Below are 17,224 nucleotides of genomic sequence, written 5' to 3'. Positions count from 1 at the left end.
GCACACAAGATGTGTTCAAAGGCCAACTATTTGTTTCAAGAAACCAATTCTGTAAGCTTTTCACATTTTCTAGGTTTCCAAGTATTTTTTGAATTTTCATTTAGTTTGAACCAGGTTGAATCCAATCCAATCCATTTGCATTTCAAATGGACTGAATCCAATCTAATTTATATAAATTTGGATTGAATTTAGTCCAATCCATTTATAAATGGACCAATGAATTGGATTGGACCAAATCCAGTCCAATTGATACCCCTAACTGGGAGTCCAAGTGATGAGGAAAATGGCAAATACCTAAGAGGGAAGTTGCTTTCTCCACCACTTAAGATTGCAAACTGGGGGTTTCTCCTTGAAAGGAAAATTGAAGGATTGAAAAGCCAATTGACTCAAACTCAAAAACCCTCTAATCGCCTAACATATCTCGTCTAAGTAGAATTACCAAACTCCTGGAATATCTCTTATATTTTTGAAAGTCAATAGTCATAATAATAATATAGCCAAACTCCATTAAAATAATAATGCTTAATCACATACATTGACAAAGATGTATTTAACAGCACTGATAATCAAATGATAATATGACACTTCCAAAATATGGAAATTCGTCAAAAACAATTGTGACGTTTCATTATGTGAATGGTTAATGATAGAATATTTATATATTGATTTTTTATTTTTATTAATTTAATTATGGTTGCACCATTCATTGCTCCTGCAGCCAACTCTTGGCCGATCGGGCCCAGATCTGGTCCTTTTTTTTGCTCCATTAGGCCACAGCCCACAGATCACAGACGTGGACTAACCCCATTGCAGCAGGATTCGATCCCACATCTCCGCTATAGCCAGCTGGAAAGTTTAATTACCAACCAACTAGTGGCACCTTGCGACCCATATTTGGTCATTGGCGTAGGGATGCGAATGGATCTTATTGAATTCAAATCAAAGGTATATTTGAATCCGACCCGATAGTGCATATATTAGGTCTGATCGGATCGGCAATTTAAACCCAAATCCATTAATGATGTTGGATAGTCGAATCTGATTTAATTTGATTCAAATTCTGAAAATTTTAAAAAATTATTAAAAAACATAACAGTTTATATGAAAAAATAGAAAAAACAAAAATATAAGGGTCTGTTTGGTTTATAGTTGGAATCGGAATTGAAATCCATCAATATCGGAATAATCTATTCCCATAGTCAGTTTCAATGTTTAATGTTTTCAACCCTCCATTGTCCTGGCCGGTCGAATCGTTCAAATTGTCACTCAGTCAGGATTCCAAGTCCAATTTAGTTGACCCGTCATACGGTCAAAAATTGTTGACTTGGTCAAGAACCGTTCGACCTGATGATCGGGTCACGGGTTGCACACTTAATGCATACAAACTTTCGAAGGCCATAACTTTGTACTCCAATGTCCGATTGGGTGACTTTTTTTTTGTAACTTTTCAAGATCTATGTGTCCCAAGGCGCCACCCCACTATTTTCATGAAAAGAAAAAGCTTTTTTGGCCTCAAATTGTAACTTTTTTATAAATAAAAACTGAATTAAAAAACATAAATTAAATATAAAATAATACATATAACATACATAAAACATATTTATACATTATTTAATGCTAAAATATATATATATATACACATATATATACATATATACACAAATATATGTATATAAATAAGTATAATACATATATATACGCTAACATGGCACGGTTTGAACCGTTCAACCCATCCAGTCAAACCAGTGACCCGTGATCTAGAGGCAAAAACGGTTCGACCTCTGAGTCAGTTTTTAAAACATTGGTTTGTTTGGTTCAGACAAAAATTGGAATGGAAATTGAAACCAGCTAGAATAGAATTTCATTCCCAAGGGAGGGGGAGGGAATGGCCATTTTCTCTCAAATGGGGGAATGTCATTCCACTAAGAATGGGAATGGGATTCCTATTCCGCCCAACCAAACTGTTGGAATGATTCAGATTCCATACCCTTATTCCTGCGAACCAAACATGCCCTAAGTATTTTTTTTTCAAATATTTGCATCATATATATTAATATATAAATGTAAAAAAATGCAATATAAAAAATATTTGGTGACTCGAATTTGACCCAAATTTCCAACCGGACCCTATTATTTTGTCCGATCCAAAATCCGATAATAGTTATCCGAACGAATCTAAAAAAAAAACGACCGGAAGATAATTAGATCCATTTGCACCCCTACCTTGGCGTGACCAGTAGGGGCTGGAAGCCTGGAACATCTTTAGCAGTAAATTGCGTTTTTCACTCCCCTACAATTAAGATTTAAGAGATCCATTTACCTTTCTTGTCTTAGAGAGATAGACAGAAAGAGAGATCCACTCGATCGCCCTCGATTTAGAAATATGGATTAATTCTATAATGTTAAAGCAGTTAATTTTCATGTCTTCCTTTAAAAAAAGCAACCACTGTGTCAATGTCAATGGAGATTAATTTGAGACAGATACAGTCACACACACGAGAAAGAGAGAGAGACAGACAGAGATAGATGGGTGCTGGGTGTTCGAAGAAACATAGACGTGGTACTACTTGTCATCACCATTTCTTTTACTTCTATTCTCCATCAGTACAAATTAATTTCCTATCATTATTTTTCTCTGGGGCTTTGTATTTCCAGCGGCCAAAGTTAGAACAATAACAGTACATGCCAGAGATGGATTAACTGAAGAACCCATTAGAGAAGGAGGAACTGCGAGTGCGACGACTGAGATTGAAGAGATAGAAGAAGATGAGTCTTCCTCTACTCCATCACCTGGTAGTGGAAATAGCAGTAGTAGCAGTGAAATTGAAGAGGTAATGGACGAAGAGGATCCTTCTACTTTACCTGGTATGCACTATGCAGATTCTGGTGGAAGCTTTCATGGAAACTATGGTTTCTATGGTAGTAGTAGCAGTTACAGTAACTATAATAACGAGAGCGATGGTTTCTATGGAAGCAACAATGGCGGTTACTATGGCAGTGGCAGCCATGAAAACAGCAGGAGCTACAGTTATGTCATCCCACGTCCATTTGCATTCGATAGACCTGGGATTTTTTTCTCAGGAAACATCCACGACGATGGCTATGAACCCGAGCTCCCAGGATATCATGTTTATGAGAGAGGAATTTACATGTTTAGCGATGAAAATTCGAATAATTGTCACGTTATGTAATGTTAATTATGATTCCAGAAGGAGTACAGTGATCTTCATTCAAGGGGAAGTACGAGAGGAGTTGTTTTCATTCTGTCTTAGCTTTGAATTCTTTAATGGCAATTTTTCGCTTTTGGACACAGACTTTTAGTTTTCGGAAAGGTCTGATTTAATTTGATTATATATATTCGATGTTTGAAGAAGATGAATTAAAAGAAGGATATTTCTTTTCAAGTCACTGGTCAGTAGCCTTGATATGAACTGAAAATAGAATAATTAAACTGTTTATTGTTTTTATTAGTTTTAGCATATATAAATGCAATTTAGGCTGCATTTGGTTGCAGTACAATTTTATTTGCACTAGTACAAATGCACGGAAATGCAATTTCTCGTTTAATTTTGTTTTGGGTTTTTCTTTATTCTAATTCATGTCTAATTTACTTTATTTGTACTGCAATCAAAGAAAATAAGCTAAAATTTGAAACAAAAAATATGTAAGAATTTGCACTTAAATCATTTGCACTGTCATGATTTCGCAAATTTATTTGCATTGCAACCAAACACAAGCCTTAGATTCAATTAATATTGCAGGTTTGCATCTTAGGCCGAGCCAACTCCAACCTAAACCAACTAGAAAAAGTATCGTTTCCTGTGAGGTGTTTTTTGAGAAAAATGGTGTTGCATTGTTTGACGTTTTCTAATTAGAAAACATTCTTTTTTTTTAATTTTTTATTGGACCGTTGCTGATTGCTGCCACATAAGCATTTTTTTCTCATACTATACTTTTTTCCGAGAAAACGTTTTCTTAAAAATAATGATCTAAAAAATGGATTTCAAATGTAACACTAATGTGATGCAATTTTCTGTAAGAGTTTCCTCATACTAGTTTGTTAGTCATATAATAAAATGATATAAGCATAGAGTGTATTTGTGCATGTATTTGTCTTGTAGATATTATTAAGATTGAATCGGGTTAGGGTTGATCCAGTTGACCCCAAACTTGAGCCAACCCAGTCTGATTGTCTGAGTTGCACCCCTGTGGCCCAGCCATAGTTAGGGGTGGCAATTTTTCACCCAAACAGCTGAACCCACCCAACCTGCCCATTTACTTGGTGGGTTGTAAATGGGTTGATCACCATTGGGTTGTGAATGGGTTGGGTTGGGTTGGGTTGTGGATAACCATTGGGTTAACCATTACATATATAAGTATTAATTTTTTAGCTTTTTTTTTAATTTTCTTTAATTGAACGAAATAATTTATAATTAATGCATTAATTATCTATTAATTACTGACTAAATTTAGTTTTGTTTCGAATCAACACACTTCACCAATTCAACATAAATCCAAATCAACTAGACCCAAGTCTGGACCAGCTCAACTTGGTCTAAATATGAATAGACCCGATCATCTCGGTCCGGTTCGTTTAGGTCGGTCAGCCCTATCCGACCCGACCTAGTACATGCCGCCGATTCAGGTCGGCCCGAATCCGGAACATAACCGGTCGGGATGTTTAGCACCCACTTGCTTTGCCCCAGTTTGGATCGTCTGGTCCGACCAATATTCGCGCAACCCGACCTGAATCTGGACCAGTCCGAATTACCTCTATTGACCCGTTTCAGGTTGGTCGATTCGGTCCCAAACCCGTAGACAAACTTGATATGAGCCGGTCCAAGTAAATCCACCATGGGCTAAATCGGTCCGGTCTGGTCTGATCGGATTGATCCAAATCTAAACAGTTCAACCGCCCTTGATGTAAGGCCTCTTGCTGTTAGTTGTACCCAAAAAACAGGGGCAATTGGCCACCTTTAGAAATGGGAGAGAAGGGGTGTTTTTATGCATCAAACCCAAATAAAAAATAAAATAAAATAACAACTTTTATTGAGATCTAGTTGAATAAAACATCCAGTTCTAAGAAATACAAGAGATAATAAAAACACCACAGCAGAAAAATTTGCAAATCTATACCGGTGGCAAACGTGTAGATTGGAATGCCGGAATAGTAAAAGTACCTTGTTCGTCACAAGATAGATACCTGGACCAATGGACCTTCCTCTGTTGTAGGAAAAATGCATCCGAACTTGGCAAAGGAGAAGAGATGGTGAAAGAGGGAGTGGAAAGAGAGAAGAAGAGAGGGTCGTCGGGCAGTGTTTGTAGCCACAACGAAAACAGGAACTTGCCAGTTTTAGACTGATGGAGAATTCGAGCCACTATTACATCAAATTTCAATTTAAATGGTGATTTACATAGACAATGGGTCCTAGTGTACATTCCATCCACAATATAAAATTACATCAAACTGGATTTTACACCGCTTCCAAATGCAGCCAACAAACAACCTAAACTACATATTAATCATTGGTTGCAAGCGGTGCCTCATTGGAACTAGTTTGGCCATGCCAAAATTTAAGGAAAAATAAATGAAGAAAAACTAAACAGACACATCCAATCAGCTCCAACTAGAGGTGCTCACAGTACAGTTAACTGAACTATGCGCCTATTTTTTAAACCGGATTGATATAATTAATTTCTAAAAAACTGTGAACCAAAACCAATTGATTAACCAGTTGATCGGTTTAATTTTTTACCTATTTGGTTATATTTATAATATACATTATAAATAAATACACAAATATATAATATTATATTATAAATAATAATAAAATATATATATATATATATATATTTTTTTTTTTTTTATATATGCCAACCGGTTTAATTAACCATAATTTTTTATTTTTATTTTTCAGTTTTTGATGAACACCCCTAACTCCAATTGATAGTAATGGTGTTCAATCTAATTTTTACAAAGTGCATAATTATATATGTTTTCAATATATAATTAACAACTTGATCGGATAACTCTAATCCATCATGAAAATAGTTTATATTGAAAAATCAATTAATTTTCCCCTCATGCGAGTGCAAATCGAGTACCTCAAGATTTTATACTGCATCGAACTTTGGCACCTTCAAATTTTAACAAATGCTCAACCATATATATATATATTAAGGGTGTTGATAACTTGATATGAAGACCTAATTTTGATAAAAGGGCATCCCTTCTACTGAAAAGACTTGTAATATCCCCAATGTATTGGTCAATGTGTTGCTGGTATATCTGGTTTCATTATTCAGCCCATTTATCAAAGCTATGGGCCGGGCTTGAATCTCTCACACGTGATGTCCCTAATAAAATATGGTTAAAAAGCTTAACTAATTAATGGAGTTTAGTTTTCTCGATTAGTGTTACTGGAACTAGTTTAATGAATGTTTGACTAGAAACCATCTCACTAGTCACTACAATATCGTTATTAACCATCTAACTACTCTCCTGTACCAACCATCTCGTGAGTCGTGAGTTGCTCCCAACATCCCACCAATAAATAGTATTTCATTTGTCGTTTTATTTATTCAGTCTATGTGATCACCCATAATGACTAAGGATTATTAAATGTATTCAAAATAAAGCTTTTTCAACAAGTGGATGCATTAATTAATATAAAGTATTCAAACAATTTGTTGCCTTTTTTTGTCTGTTGAAAGAATGCTATTCAACAGAGTCCATTAAAGAATTTGTGAGTTGAAATAGGAAAAATGTGGAATGTAATGTTAAATCTGAAGTATAAAAATGGTATCCAAAATAATCTCAATCATCTAAATGAGGCACTAACTCAGTATAAAATAGTTTTTTTCCAAGGTCCAAAGAAAAAGAATCCTCCAATAGTACTGCAGGCAAAAGAAAAAGATGATGCAATAGGCCAAGTGTGAGTTCTCATGTGATTATAAGCAAATTTTGTTAAAATATAAGCAATGCGATTTCCTGTACAAGAAGCGCAAGAGAGCATAGGATTCAATCTCAGCACTTGTCAATGGCTCTCCTTCTCAGGTTTTTGTTCTAGGGGGTTAGGCATGGGGTGTTCCCTTACCCCTTTTCTATTTCTATTTGTCATCTCACTTAATGTTTGTTGATGATCTCTTAATTTTTGGCCAAGCCAAACAAGATGAATTTCAAGAGAGAGATGATATATTAGATTCTTATTACATGTCAGTTTGGAAAGAGTACAAATACAAATATGTACAGTGTAAGTACATCATCCAATAGTACCAGTTCTGATGATGTCTTCATCGAGAGATGTTCCCAATATAAGACGGAGATATATTATCCCTCATAACCTTTCCTAGCTGTGTATTAGAAATATCTCTCCATAAATAAAAACATATATACACTGAGATATTCTCATTGATTGTATAGGCTTTTACACAAAGTGTGGCAAGCAGCATATCTGAGTTATTACACATTTTAGGTTTCAACAAGTTGTAAAATCACACCCAATTGTCATGGTGTTGACATTTTATTCTATGCACATATATGTAGTTATGGTCCTTAGCATGCATTTACACATACCGACAGTCGATAGACATTATTGTATAATCGGATCGAATCGTCACAAATCCGAATTCGATCCAATCATTAATGGATTATATTTTATGATTCGATTTGATATATGAAATTGACTGAATATTCGAATTCGGCTCAAATGAATCGGAAATCGGAATGATATCTGCTTCATTTGCAGCCCTAAGCCCATGGTTGACGCTAACCCGCACCGAACCCGACCTTAAACATTAATGGGTCTCTCCGGATGCAGTGTGCTCAATACGCTCGCGGCGTACAATCTCAATGTTGGGAGGAGACTGATGAGCGCGAAAACGGTCACAGAAACTTTTTTTGAATTCTCTGCCTCTGGTCTGTACTGCGTTTCTCAAAATCGTGTTCTAGACGACGGCAGAAGCTCGAAGCGCGAGCCTTTTCCTCTCTCCTGAACCGCTTCTCTGCAAAATCTGGGGTTTTTTTCTGGAGTCCTAAATTTTCCTTTCCGTGATTAATTTTCACAGCTTGTGGTACATAGTTAGGGTCTAGGGTTTCAGATGTGGGCGAGATAGCAGGAATGGAGCTTTTCTCCTGGTTTGTATAAGATGAATGTCGATAGAGAAGAACATGCCGGTGAAAGCAGTGGTGGCAGATTTCACATTTTGCAGCCGCTTCGGGACCTTGAATCCAATTGGGCTGTCGACCTCGCCAAAAACCTCGAGGAATATCTCTTGAAGATTTGCGCCGGTGAGGTCGCCGGGGAAGATGATAGCCATCTTTCCGTGAATTTTGCTGAAGGTTCGTTCCCGCGCTAATTTCTTTTTATTTTTAAATGCTGTTAATAATTTTGTTTTTTGTTTTCTGATGGAGCTGTTGTTTGTTTATTTTTCTTCAACACGCAGCTGCTCTGTTGCTTCAAGGGTCCATTCAGGTGTACAGCCGGAAGGTGGAATATCTTTATTCTTTAGTTCTGCATGCCTTGGAGTTCATTTCTCAGAAGAGGTTCGAGTTCCACTATTATTCATTTTTTTTTTTTTTCTTAATTGTTTTCTCAACTCGAGGTATACTGGTTGGAGACCCTTAATTAAAGTATGATTTTACACAAGAACAAAAGGGATTTTAGACCTAGAAGCCCATAATTTGAACTGTCGAATGTCTCTAAAGAGACATAACATACAATTTAAACTGCTTTGCCAATTATCTTGCACAGATGGCCAAGTAGTCCATATAGTCATTTGAGCTTTTAGTTATCTTGCAGATTTGCTAAACACAGATTGCTCGAGTTTACAAGAAACTTTTACCATGAGGGTGTTCATAAATTTAGATAATCGTTTACCCAGGAATAAAAGGCAGAAAATGAAACCTGGCATAAATTAACATGAAAATATCTCTATAATTGACAAATGCAGATAAAAAATGGTCTTAATGAGCATGCTGATAAAAAATGGTCTTAATGAGCATCCTGGAATGATTTGAAACATCAAATAACTTGCATTAACTAGAATAAACCTTGGTATTTTATCCGGAGGTATGGCACCCGGGGGGGGGGGGGTTGCTTTGATATATTTAGAATTCTTTTTTTGTTGTCAATGAAGAAAAGCTTCTAACTGTGGTAAATTGAGAGTTCTGAGTTTTGTTGGGTTGCATCATACTAGTTAGGGTTGTGGCACTAAAGGAGAACAAAGACCTTTCAATGTGGATAGGAGTTACTATCTAAAGCTAAGCATTAGTTATTTGAGCCTTAACCTGAAGATGAAGAGAGACAGTCCTAGGTTTGTCCCTCTTCCTTCAGCTTAAATCTGAGAGGTCAAAACATGCCTAATTTGCTTGATCAGGATGTTAGTCCAGGTTGTTCCAGAGAATCAGTTGAGCAAATTATATACCATTCGAGGGCAATTGCAAGATTTTCTATTCTTAAGTTTTTAAATACTTTTTGAACGAGAGCTCTATTGTTTTAAGATATAATTTGAGCAGGTATTGGCTTTGGAAGGTGTTTTCTTTTTGAAGATTTGGTTCTACTTTTACCGGACTAATGGGTTAAAAAGTTTACTTTTAGAGGATTTTAGGAAAACTTTAGGAATTAGCAAGTCCAAGTCATGGTTTCTAACTTTATTTTTTGGTTGTTAAGAAATGTTTCCATATATAATCTATGGAAGAGTTTAATTGAGAATTGATTGAAGTTTCACCTCATTATTTGGTGTTTTGTTCAATAAACTTTCTTCTTTGCTGTGATTCCATTGAGCTTTTGTATCAAGCTCATTGTGAATTGTGACTTCATACATGATTCTAGATCAGAGGTGTGGCTCCTCTAATTTCCTTATTCTTTCTTTTTTTTTTTAATTCCATTCTTTTATTTTCTCTATAATTTGTCTGTAATTTTATTATCCCAAGGCTGTTTATCATCATTGTGTGGCTGAAATTGTTATCTAAAGGGTTTGGATTTATAATGGGATTTAGGTTTTTCTAATAGAAGATTTAGGAAGAGAATAGTGGGATGGGATTGATTTTTTCCTCTACTACCTTTGTGGGTCTCCTAGCATTGAAATCAACAGTCAACACCAGTTCAAGGGCTTAATTGGAGTGGTTAAGAAGAACTACTCCTGATAACAAACTAAACACTTCATGTAACTAAACAAAATAAACTGGGTTACATGGAAAAAGCCCTTTAGAGTGTTTAAAGTCAATTAATAGTTGAATGTGTTTCTTTTGTTTTTTTTTCTTTTATTTTAGGAAGCAAAGATATTTGTCACTTAACTTTGTGTTGTATCAATTCATCAAAAAACTTTGTGTTGTATCAGTCCAACTATAGTCGTGTTCTTTAGGTGCCCTTTAGGCGTTCTTTATTGTTGATTTCAAGTCTCCCAAGTTAAAAAATTATTTATGGCCAGCTAGGCAGTATGCACATGAAGAAGAGTGTTGGGCAGTCAAGAAACATGTCCAAAAAATGAGTGTGGCAGAAATGCATATGCTTAGATGAATGAGTGGAAAAACTGGATAGGGTCAGAAATGATGTCACTCCAAGGAACCTAGGAGTAGCTCCAATAGGTGATAAAATGTGAGAAAGAAGACTAAAATGGTTGGTCGTGTGCATAGAAGACCTTTGACAGCATCCATAAGAAGAAGTGACTGTTGCAAATTGAAGGGGCTAGAAGAGGTAGTGGTAGACCAAGAAGGACATGGGTTGAAGTAGTAAGAAATGATTTAAGTGATAATAATTTAACAATGGATTGTGGATATGACATTAAACAAAACAGAATGGTGAAACAGGATTCATGTACCAGCCCCATATAGTTGGGATAAGGCTTGGATGACGACGACGAAGATGGTGATATAAATAGTTGTTAATGTCATGTTTTGGAGATGAATGGATGAAATTGTATTTTTTTTTTTACTGCTGCGGTCTGCGAGCTTGAGTTGTCTCATGCAACAATATTTGGGAATGATTCCTAGACCCTAAAGGTGATTGCCAGGATTCTTGGGGTTATTTATTTCTGGAAGTTTGTTGATTGGTGCTGTTTGGAATTGGAAATGGGATTGATCTCCACAGGACTGATTTTTCATTGCAATGATGTACACAACAGAATTCTTCTTATTCTGTTTAATTTTTTAGACATGCAATTTCTTTCTTTTTAAATTAGGGTTGTCAGTAACCATTCAGAAACCCTAATTGCCAACAGAAAACCAGAAGCAATTGAACTTATTTGATCACCTCTCAAATTATCCTATTTAATTGTTATTTTCATTTTATCTCCATGGCATCCATATCAATTTAGAGAGGGTTCTGCTTATTTTTGCATCAATTTGGGACCTGATAACCTAATTCCCTTTGCCATCTTGCTTCTAACGGTTGTGTGTTGCATTTTATGACTATAACCTTATCTGGCAATTCTCATCTCTCCTACTTCTGATTTCTTTATATAGATATCTTTTAGTTGTCAAGGCATCACCTAGGTGACAAAAATTACAAGACGGGCACCTTATATAATATCATTTATATTGCTTTATCTTATTAATTTGTGTTAATACATTTTATTATATACTATGTATATCATTTATACTTTGTTTTAATGTTTTACTATTGAAATTTAAAAGATTGAAGGGTTTTGAGGAGAGAAAAAGGAAGAAAGAAGAAAAAAGAATAGAAGTATAGTGTTTTTTTCCTATTCTCTCTCTCTCTCCAATTAAATAAAACAGAAGCTCCATCCTTGATTTTTTCAATTTTACTTTCCATCTTGAATATTTATTGTATAAAGTTAATAGCCTTCTTTAGCTACTAATTGATATGAAATTTCTCTATCAAATACTTATTATAGTAGTATTATTTTTGAAAATAATGAAATTAATATATGTAAAAGATTTTTGTCTTTTTTGATATGTTGATTTGCCACATTTTTATAGGAAATGTAATGCTCTTAATAAAGAGAATTGTTATTTTTTTCAATTAATATACTTGCTGAATGGCATATAAAACTTGGGAACTAGACAAAAGTTAGTTCTTTATATTATAAAATTCTTATTTCCTAGGCGAGTATGTGCCCTGGTGTCGCCCAAAATCACCTAGACACCTTGAAAACTGTCTTACAATTCTCAGATAAATAACTATCCTTTCTGGTCTTTCTATCATTGATCTCAAGTTAGCTACATGCCTGCATCTTTTTTTGTTTCTTATAATTATGCAATGTTTTATTCATCAAAAAAATAATAATAATTATGCAATGCTATGCTCCATACAAATTGATGGTGGGAACATCCTATTCCTTTCATTTATGAGGTCAACTAATGATCTAAACTGTCTCACTGGCTGGAAGTGGGATTGTACTGGGACTTACTGTGCGATATTTTCTAAGGGTGTTGGCCATTTTGTTTTAAACTTTGCACCTTTTGTTTTAATTAACAAATTATCATCTATAAAATTTCCTATCATTGAACTATCTTCATAAGGGATCTTCATCATTAATATTTATTTATGTGCTTATGTCATATTTGCTAGAACTCAGAAATAATACTTTTATTTGTGCAAATCTTGGTTGAATACTGTCTGATTTCCTCTGTCTCTTAACTATAGGACTTTATCCCCTAAAATCTGATTCTTTATTATGCTGGACAGACAACAGAATAATCCAGAAGAGACTTCGGTTCAGGCTGAAGGAAGCAATCACCATGAAGTTGCTGATGAGGAGAATGAATTATTTCTCGGTTTAGATGATGTTCCTGGTAAGTTCATTTGGAACTATCTATGTCATCACAGTGTTAAAAGTTGTTTGCTGATATATGTTAATGTTGGCAGTGGAATCTAAGAATTGCCTCGATGGTGGACTCAGTAAAGATAATATTTTGGATAACTACGCAAAGCCCCCTGCAAATTTGGTTGTTCTGGAAGGGGATTGTTTAGATACAAGTGGTGATTCTGGGGAATTAGAATCATATCTGGTACTGCAATACATAATATTTGTCAGCTTATTTCTGCATTGTTTCCCTTTATCATTCAGCTTGTTGACTGGATCATATTAATGTTGCAGCTGGCCACCACTGATCTATACCAGGATTTTCTTCTGTTAGATCCATGTGATGCTGCATCAATAAATGATTTTTTAAAGGGAGATAAGGCTAATATAGAAAACAATGTTGCTCAAAAGGGCAGCTCTTTGAGGTCTAAGACTCGCAAAAGTTTCCAATCCCCAACAAGAAGGTCTGGAGGAACTGCGCATAAATCACCCTTTGGACAGAGTCAGGATGTTAATGTTAATCGAACTCCTTTGGCTAATTGTAACTTTGAAACCAATGATAATTATATCTGGCCAGATCCTCCTACCTGTAATGTTCCTGAGAATGACTACCATGGAGATGAAATGGATGCTGGATTTTCAGAGCCTCAGAATGATTCTGATGGCTTGGATGATGATGATGATGATGATCCATGGAAGCCTTTGAATCCCCATGAGCCTGGGAATTTGAAAGTAAAACCTTTTAGAAAATGTTAGTATAAAGCTTTTGTTTTGCTTGGTTATTGTTTTCTAATTTCCATTTTATGCACTGATTTTATTACCTTGATTCTCATTTGCTTTCTTTCAAGCAGTAAAAGTTCTGAAAAGGCAGGACATAAGTTCTACTCAGAAAATGCCTCTGGCTACACAATTTCCTTTAGCAAGACTCCGTGGGACCATAAGTCCAGAATTTTTGGAGATGTGGGAGGCAAAACTCCATGTCTGTGAAAAGCTGTGGAAGTCTCAGTCACCTCCACCTTATGAAAAGGTCAATTTGCAATGATTTTATTGCCTTACTTATATGTTCTATCCAACTTAAGGTTGTTAAATTACATATGTTTGGGTTCCAGCTACGACAATCACTTGTTCTTGGAGGTCATGAAAGCTGCAATGGTTTTAGTAATGCTGAAGATGAAAACGAGGATATTGACCATGATTGCAACCCTGATTTTGATCAAGCTGATGTTGACATACCAGAGAGTACTTGCATGGATTCAGAACCTCCATTCTGTGACATGGTTAGCATTTGTTGCACACCAATAAAAATTGCATTTACATTTTCAGTTGCATTACTTGCTTATCTGAACTGTTTGCAGCATGGGGATGATGTTCGTTTTGATAACAATGAAGCTTTTGAGCACGAAGATCCAAATTCTCACGCAAATCTAGAAGATCTTTGTCGTTTACACCTGGTAGAGATACACTTTCTCTAAATACATTCTGCATCTGCATCATTGTAGTAGTAATTTCTTTTTTTTTTTAGTTACTGATAAATCATATAACAGCAATTTCTTAAACTGCATCAATTTTGTTTTAACAGGCAATTCATCTCTTGCTTTTCATTTTATTCTAAAATGACAATTTAATTATGGGTTATACTTAGCTGATGGAGTTTAGTTCCACTACAGAAATTATGTAGCCTAGGCTACAAGACCCAATCAAATTCAGCCACAATGCTCATGTTCCCACACTATTTGTGAATTTCAGGATTCTCATAACCATGGGAAGCTTGGCCAAGATTGATTGGCTAGTCATAGCCTAGCTAATGGTTTGGGCATAGTGTAGAGTTAACTCGATACGTCATCTACCCATTTACTATGACTTGTACTTTGCTGATTTTTTAGTAATAGTGATTTAGGTTGGGCCGGACTGGTGATGGGAGTGCTTGGTTATGTGTTGGTTTGAATTACTTCTAGATCATAATGTGGCATATATATTTTCAAGTAACACTTTACTTGACCTGAGCTCAGCTTAGAAAATGCCTAATTGGTTCAGTGCTAATCCAAGGGAACTTTTAGGCCAAGACCTGATTTTTTTTTCTTATATTTTTTTTTGAAATGTCACCAAGGTCAAGACCCGCAACAATTGTGACCACCATTGGGTATGGCCCTTTTGAAATGCTACATTGGTGAACCACCACTGATGTTAATTAGCTTCAATGGGTGAACATATTATATCTAGATTTGTCATTGTTGGGGAATTTGTTACTCATTGTTGAGAAGGATCCAAGTTCCAAGCAGGGTTCTAAGTATCAATACACCCTGATATGCTGGAAGGGGTGTATTGGTACTTTGCACCTAACATTCATCGTTTTCTTTAATAGGTCAGGGGTAGGTCTTAGGCCTGCCTACCCCCTGAAATGGGTCAAAAGGCCAAATACCATGTATTTCTTTGTATCCATGACCCACACTCACCGATATGATACGATATGCTAGATATGGGGCGTATCATGTCGAAACTTTAAACCTTGGTTCCAAGTATCTTGTGCAATACCACCAGTATTTTTCTGGTCTTTGTCCTTATTTTTTTCTTCATTAGAGTTGTGCTTGGTATATAACCAATCTTTCCTTATTTTCCCTTTATTTTAACAGGATGCTCTCCTTGTTAGCATAGCTGAAACTGAGAAGCAGACTGAATTGGCTACTAGGGTTTCCACATGGAAACAGCGAATTGAACACACATTGGAGGAGCAAGTAATTTCTAGCAGTTTCCTTGCTTTCTTGCAATTATTATCCAATGATCATTTTATCTCAGTTTCTTATTTCTCTTAGTCTCAATTGGTTGGAACTTATTTAAACAGGATGCCCGCCCTTCATTTGATATTCATGAATATGGTGGGAGAGTTCTGGAGAAACTATCCATGGAAGCAGATTGTCGAGGTTCCATGTCCTTTGCAGATATTGTTGGTGGCCAAGAAAAGCATGATGTTGCTAGGACTTTCTCTGCTCTTCTACAACTGGTGAGTGGTGATTCTCTTTGTTATTTGTTAATGGTTGAAAATACATCCTTTACTTTGAATTACAAGGCTTGTCATACAATTTTGGGGACTGAGACTGTACATTTCGGCACTTTTCAACTAGACATCTCTATCAAGCCAATTCAGGTGATGATAATAATTTCCCTTGATTCTTTTTTCTGAACAGTCAGAAATGTCTAGAATGGATGGTCTTTCATTTAGGTCACTCGGGTTGATATTGGAGGATTATGTGCCTTTGTGACCCATCCATGCCTTTCTTGTGTAATAATCACACTGTTTAGAGACCTAATGTTGACAATTTAGATTTGCTGAAATGATTTTAACTTTATTTTATCAATGCTTCTATCCATTTAAATTTTACATTATTATTATTTTTCAGGTGAACAATGGGAATGTTGATCTTGATAGAGGTAACCCAAACAATGAGTCTATATGCTACTCAGCTGTAAATCCCTTTTCTGTGAGGCTCCTTAGTCACGAGAAGAGACAGGAGGAGGTGCAGCTCCGATCATTGAAGAAGAGAGTGAAATCTCCTCCAAGTAAAAGGTGCACCAAAGGTGATGGGAAGAAACCTGTTGGAGAACACTCAAACAGGAGCTCTGTAGGACTTGGAAAGGTTGGTGGAATTAGATGCACCCATGAAGGCAAGAGAAGACGTAGATCTCGATTAATTGAACCAGTTGACTTATCTGCAGGATAACACAAAATTGGTTATTCCTTGTAACTCTGTTTTGGAAGCAGGTGAAGCCATGCTCTCTATGGTATCCTGAAATTTCAACTCTCCTGTTGAATAAAGCATAGCAGAAGAGTTGGTGGCTCAGTCCGTGAATATTTTACTAACCCCTGTAGATTGGCAGCCTGTATCTGTATTTATTGAATTATGACGATGACTTAGGTTTTGGTAGATGCCCATTGTATCGTAGCTGTAGGCCTTGGCAACTTGTTTTAACCAATATCAATGTACTTTGACCCAGACATACAATATTCTGTGTGGAAAGAAATGTCTGTCACTGCCAATTTTAACATGTTTCCGACATTTCAATTGCTTTACAACTTAAACAAGCGGAGGGGCCATGCTTCCCAGGGGCTGGATATTTCGGCCTGGGTGTAGGCAATCGGTTCGTTTTACCCCAACCTTGGTCTTAGGCCAAAAATCGTTGAATCAGTCAACGACCCATTGATCTGGGTGGTTGAACCGTCGACCTGTTGATTCGTTCAATGGTTTTTGACCATTTTTTTATTTCTTTAATTGGGAACCATCTAGGCAACCAGTTTCGTTTTATCCCAATCCTGGTCCTTGGCCAAAAACCATTAAATCAGTTAATGACTAGTTAGGCGGTCGAACCGTTGACTTGTTGACTTGTTCAATGGTTTTTGGTCTTTTTTTATATTTTTTAATTTCTGTTGTCAAAACGGGCTATCTATTTGAACTAGACGGTT

At 36.0% G+C, this 17,224-nt stretch overlaps 1 protein-coding gene across 1 annotated transcript; it reads left to right on the top strand.

Moving 5' to 3' along the window:
• The first annotated feature begins 7,830 nt into the window (after positions 1–7,830).
• On the top strand, positions 7,831–16,801 carry LOC104587268 (condensin-2 complex subunit H2-like). Its single transcript, XM_010244808.2, has 11 exons — positions 7,831–8,341; positions 8,446–8,545; positions 12,651–12,757; positions 12,831–12,973; positions 13,063–13,519; positions 13,620–13,795; positions 13,878–14,045; positions 14,124–14,219; positions 15,399–15,500; positions 15,608–15,766; positions 16,164–16,801. Exons 1-11 carry the CDS (start codon positions 8,149–8,151, stop codon positions 16,482–16,484), a joined length of 2,022 nt encoding a protein of 673 aa, XP_010243110.1. The 5' UTR covers positions 7,831–8,148; the 3' UTR covers positions 16,485–16,801.
• Positions 16,802–17,224: the final 423 nt, after the last annotated feature.

The sequence above is a fragment of the Nelumbo nucifera genome, chromosome 1, assembly GCF_055504915.1.
Source record: "Nelumbo nucifera cultivar China Antique chromosome 1, China Antique-T2T, whole genome shotgun sequence".
In the NCBI taxonomy this organism is placed as follows: domain Eukaryota; kingdom Viridiplantae; phylum Streptophyta; class Magnoliopsida; order Proteales; family Nelumbonaceae; genus Nelumbo; species Nelumbo nucifera.
Note: the sequence above shows the minus strand (reverse complement) of the source record. Positions and strands in the feature narration are given on the sequence as shown.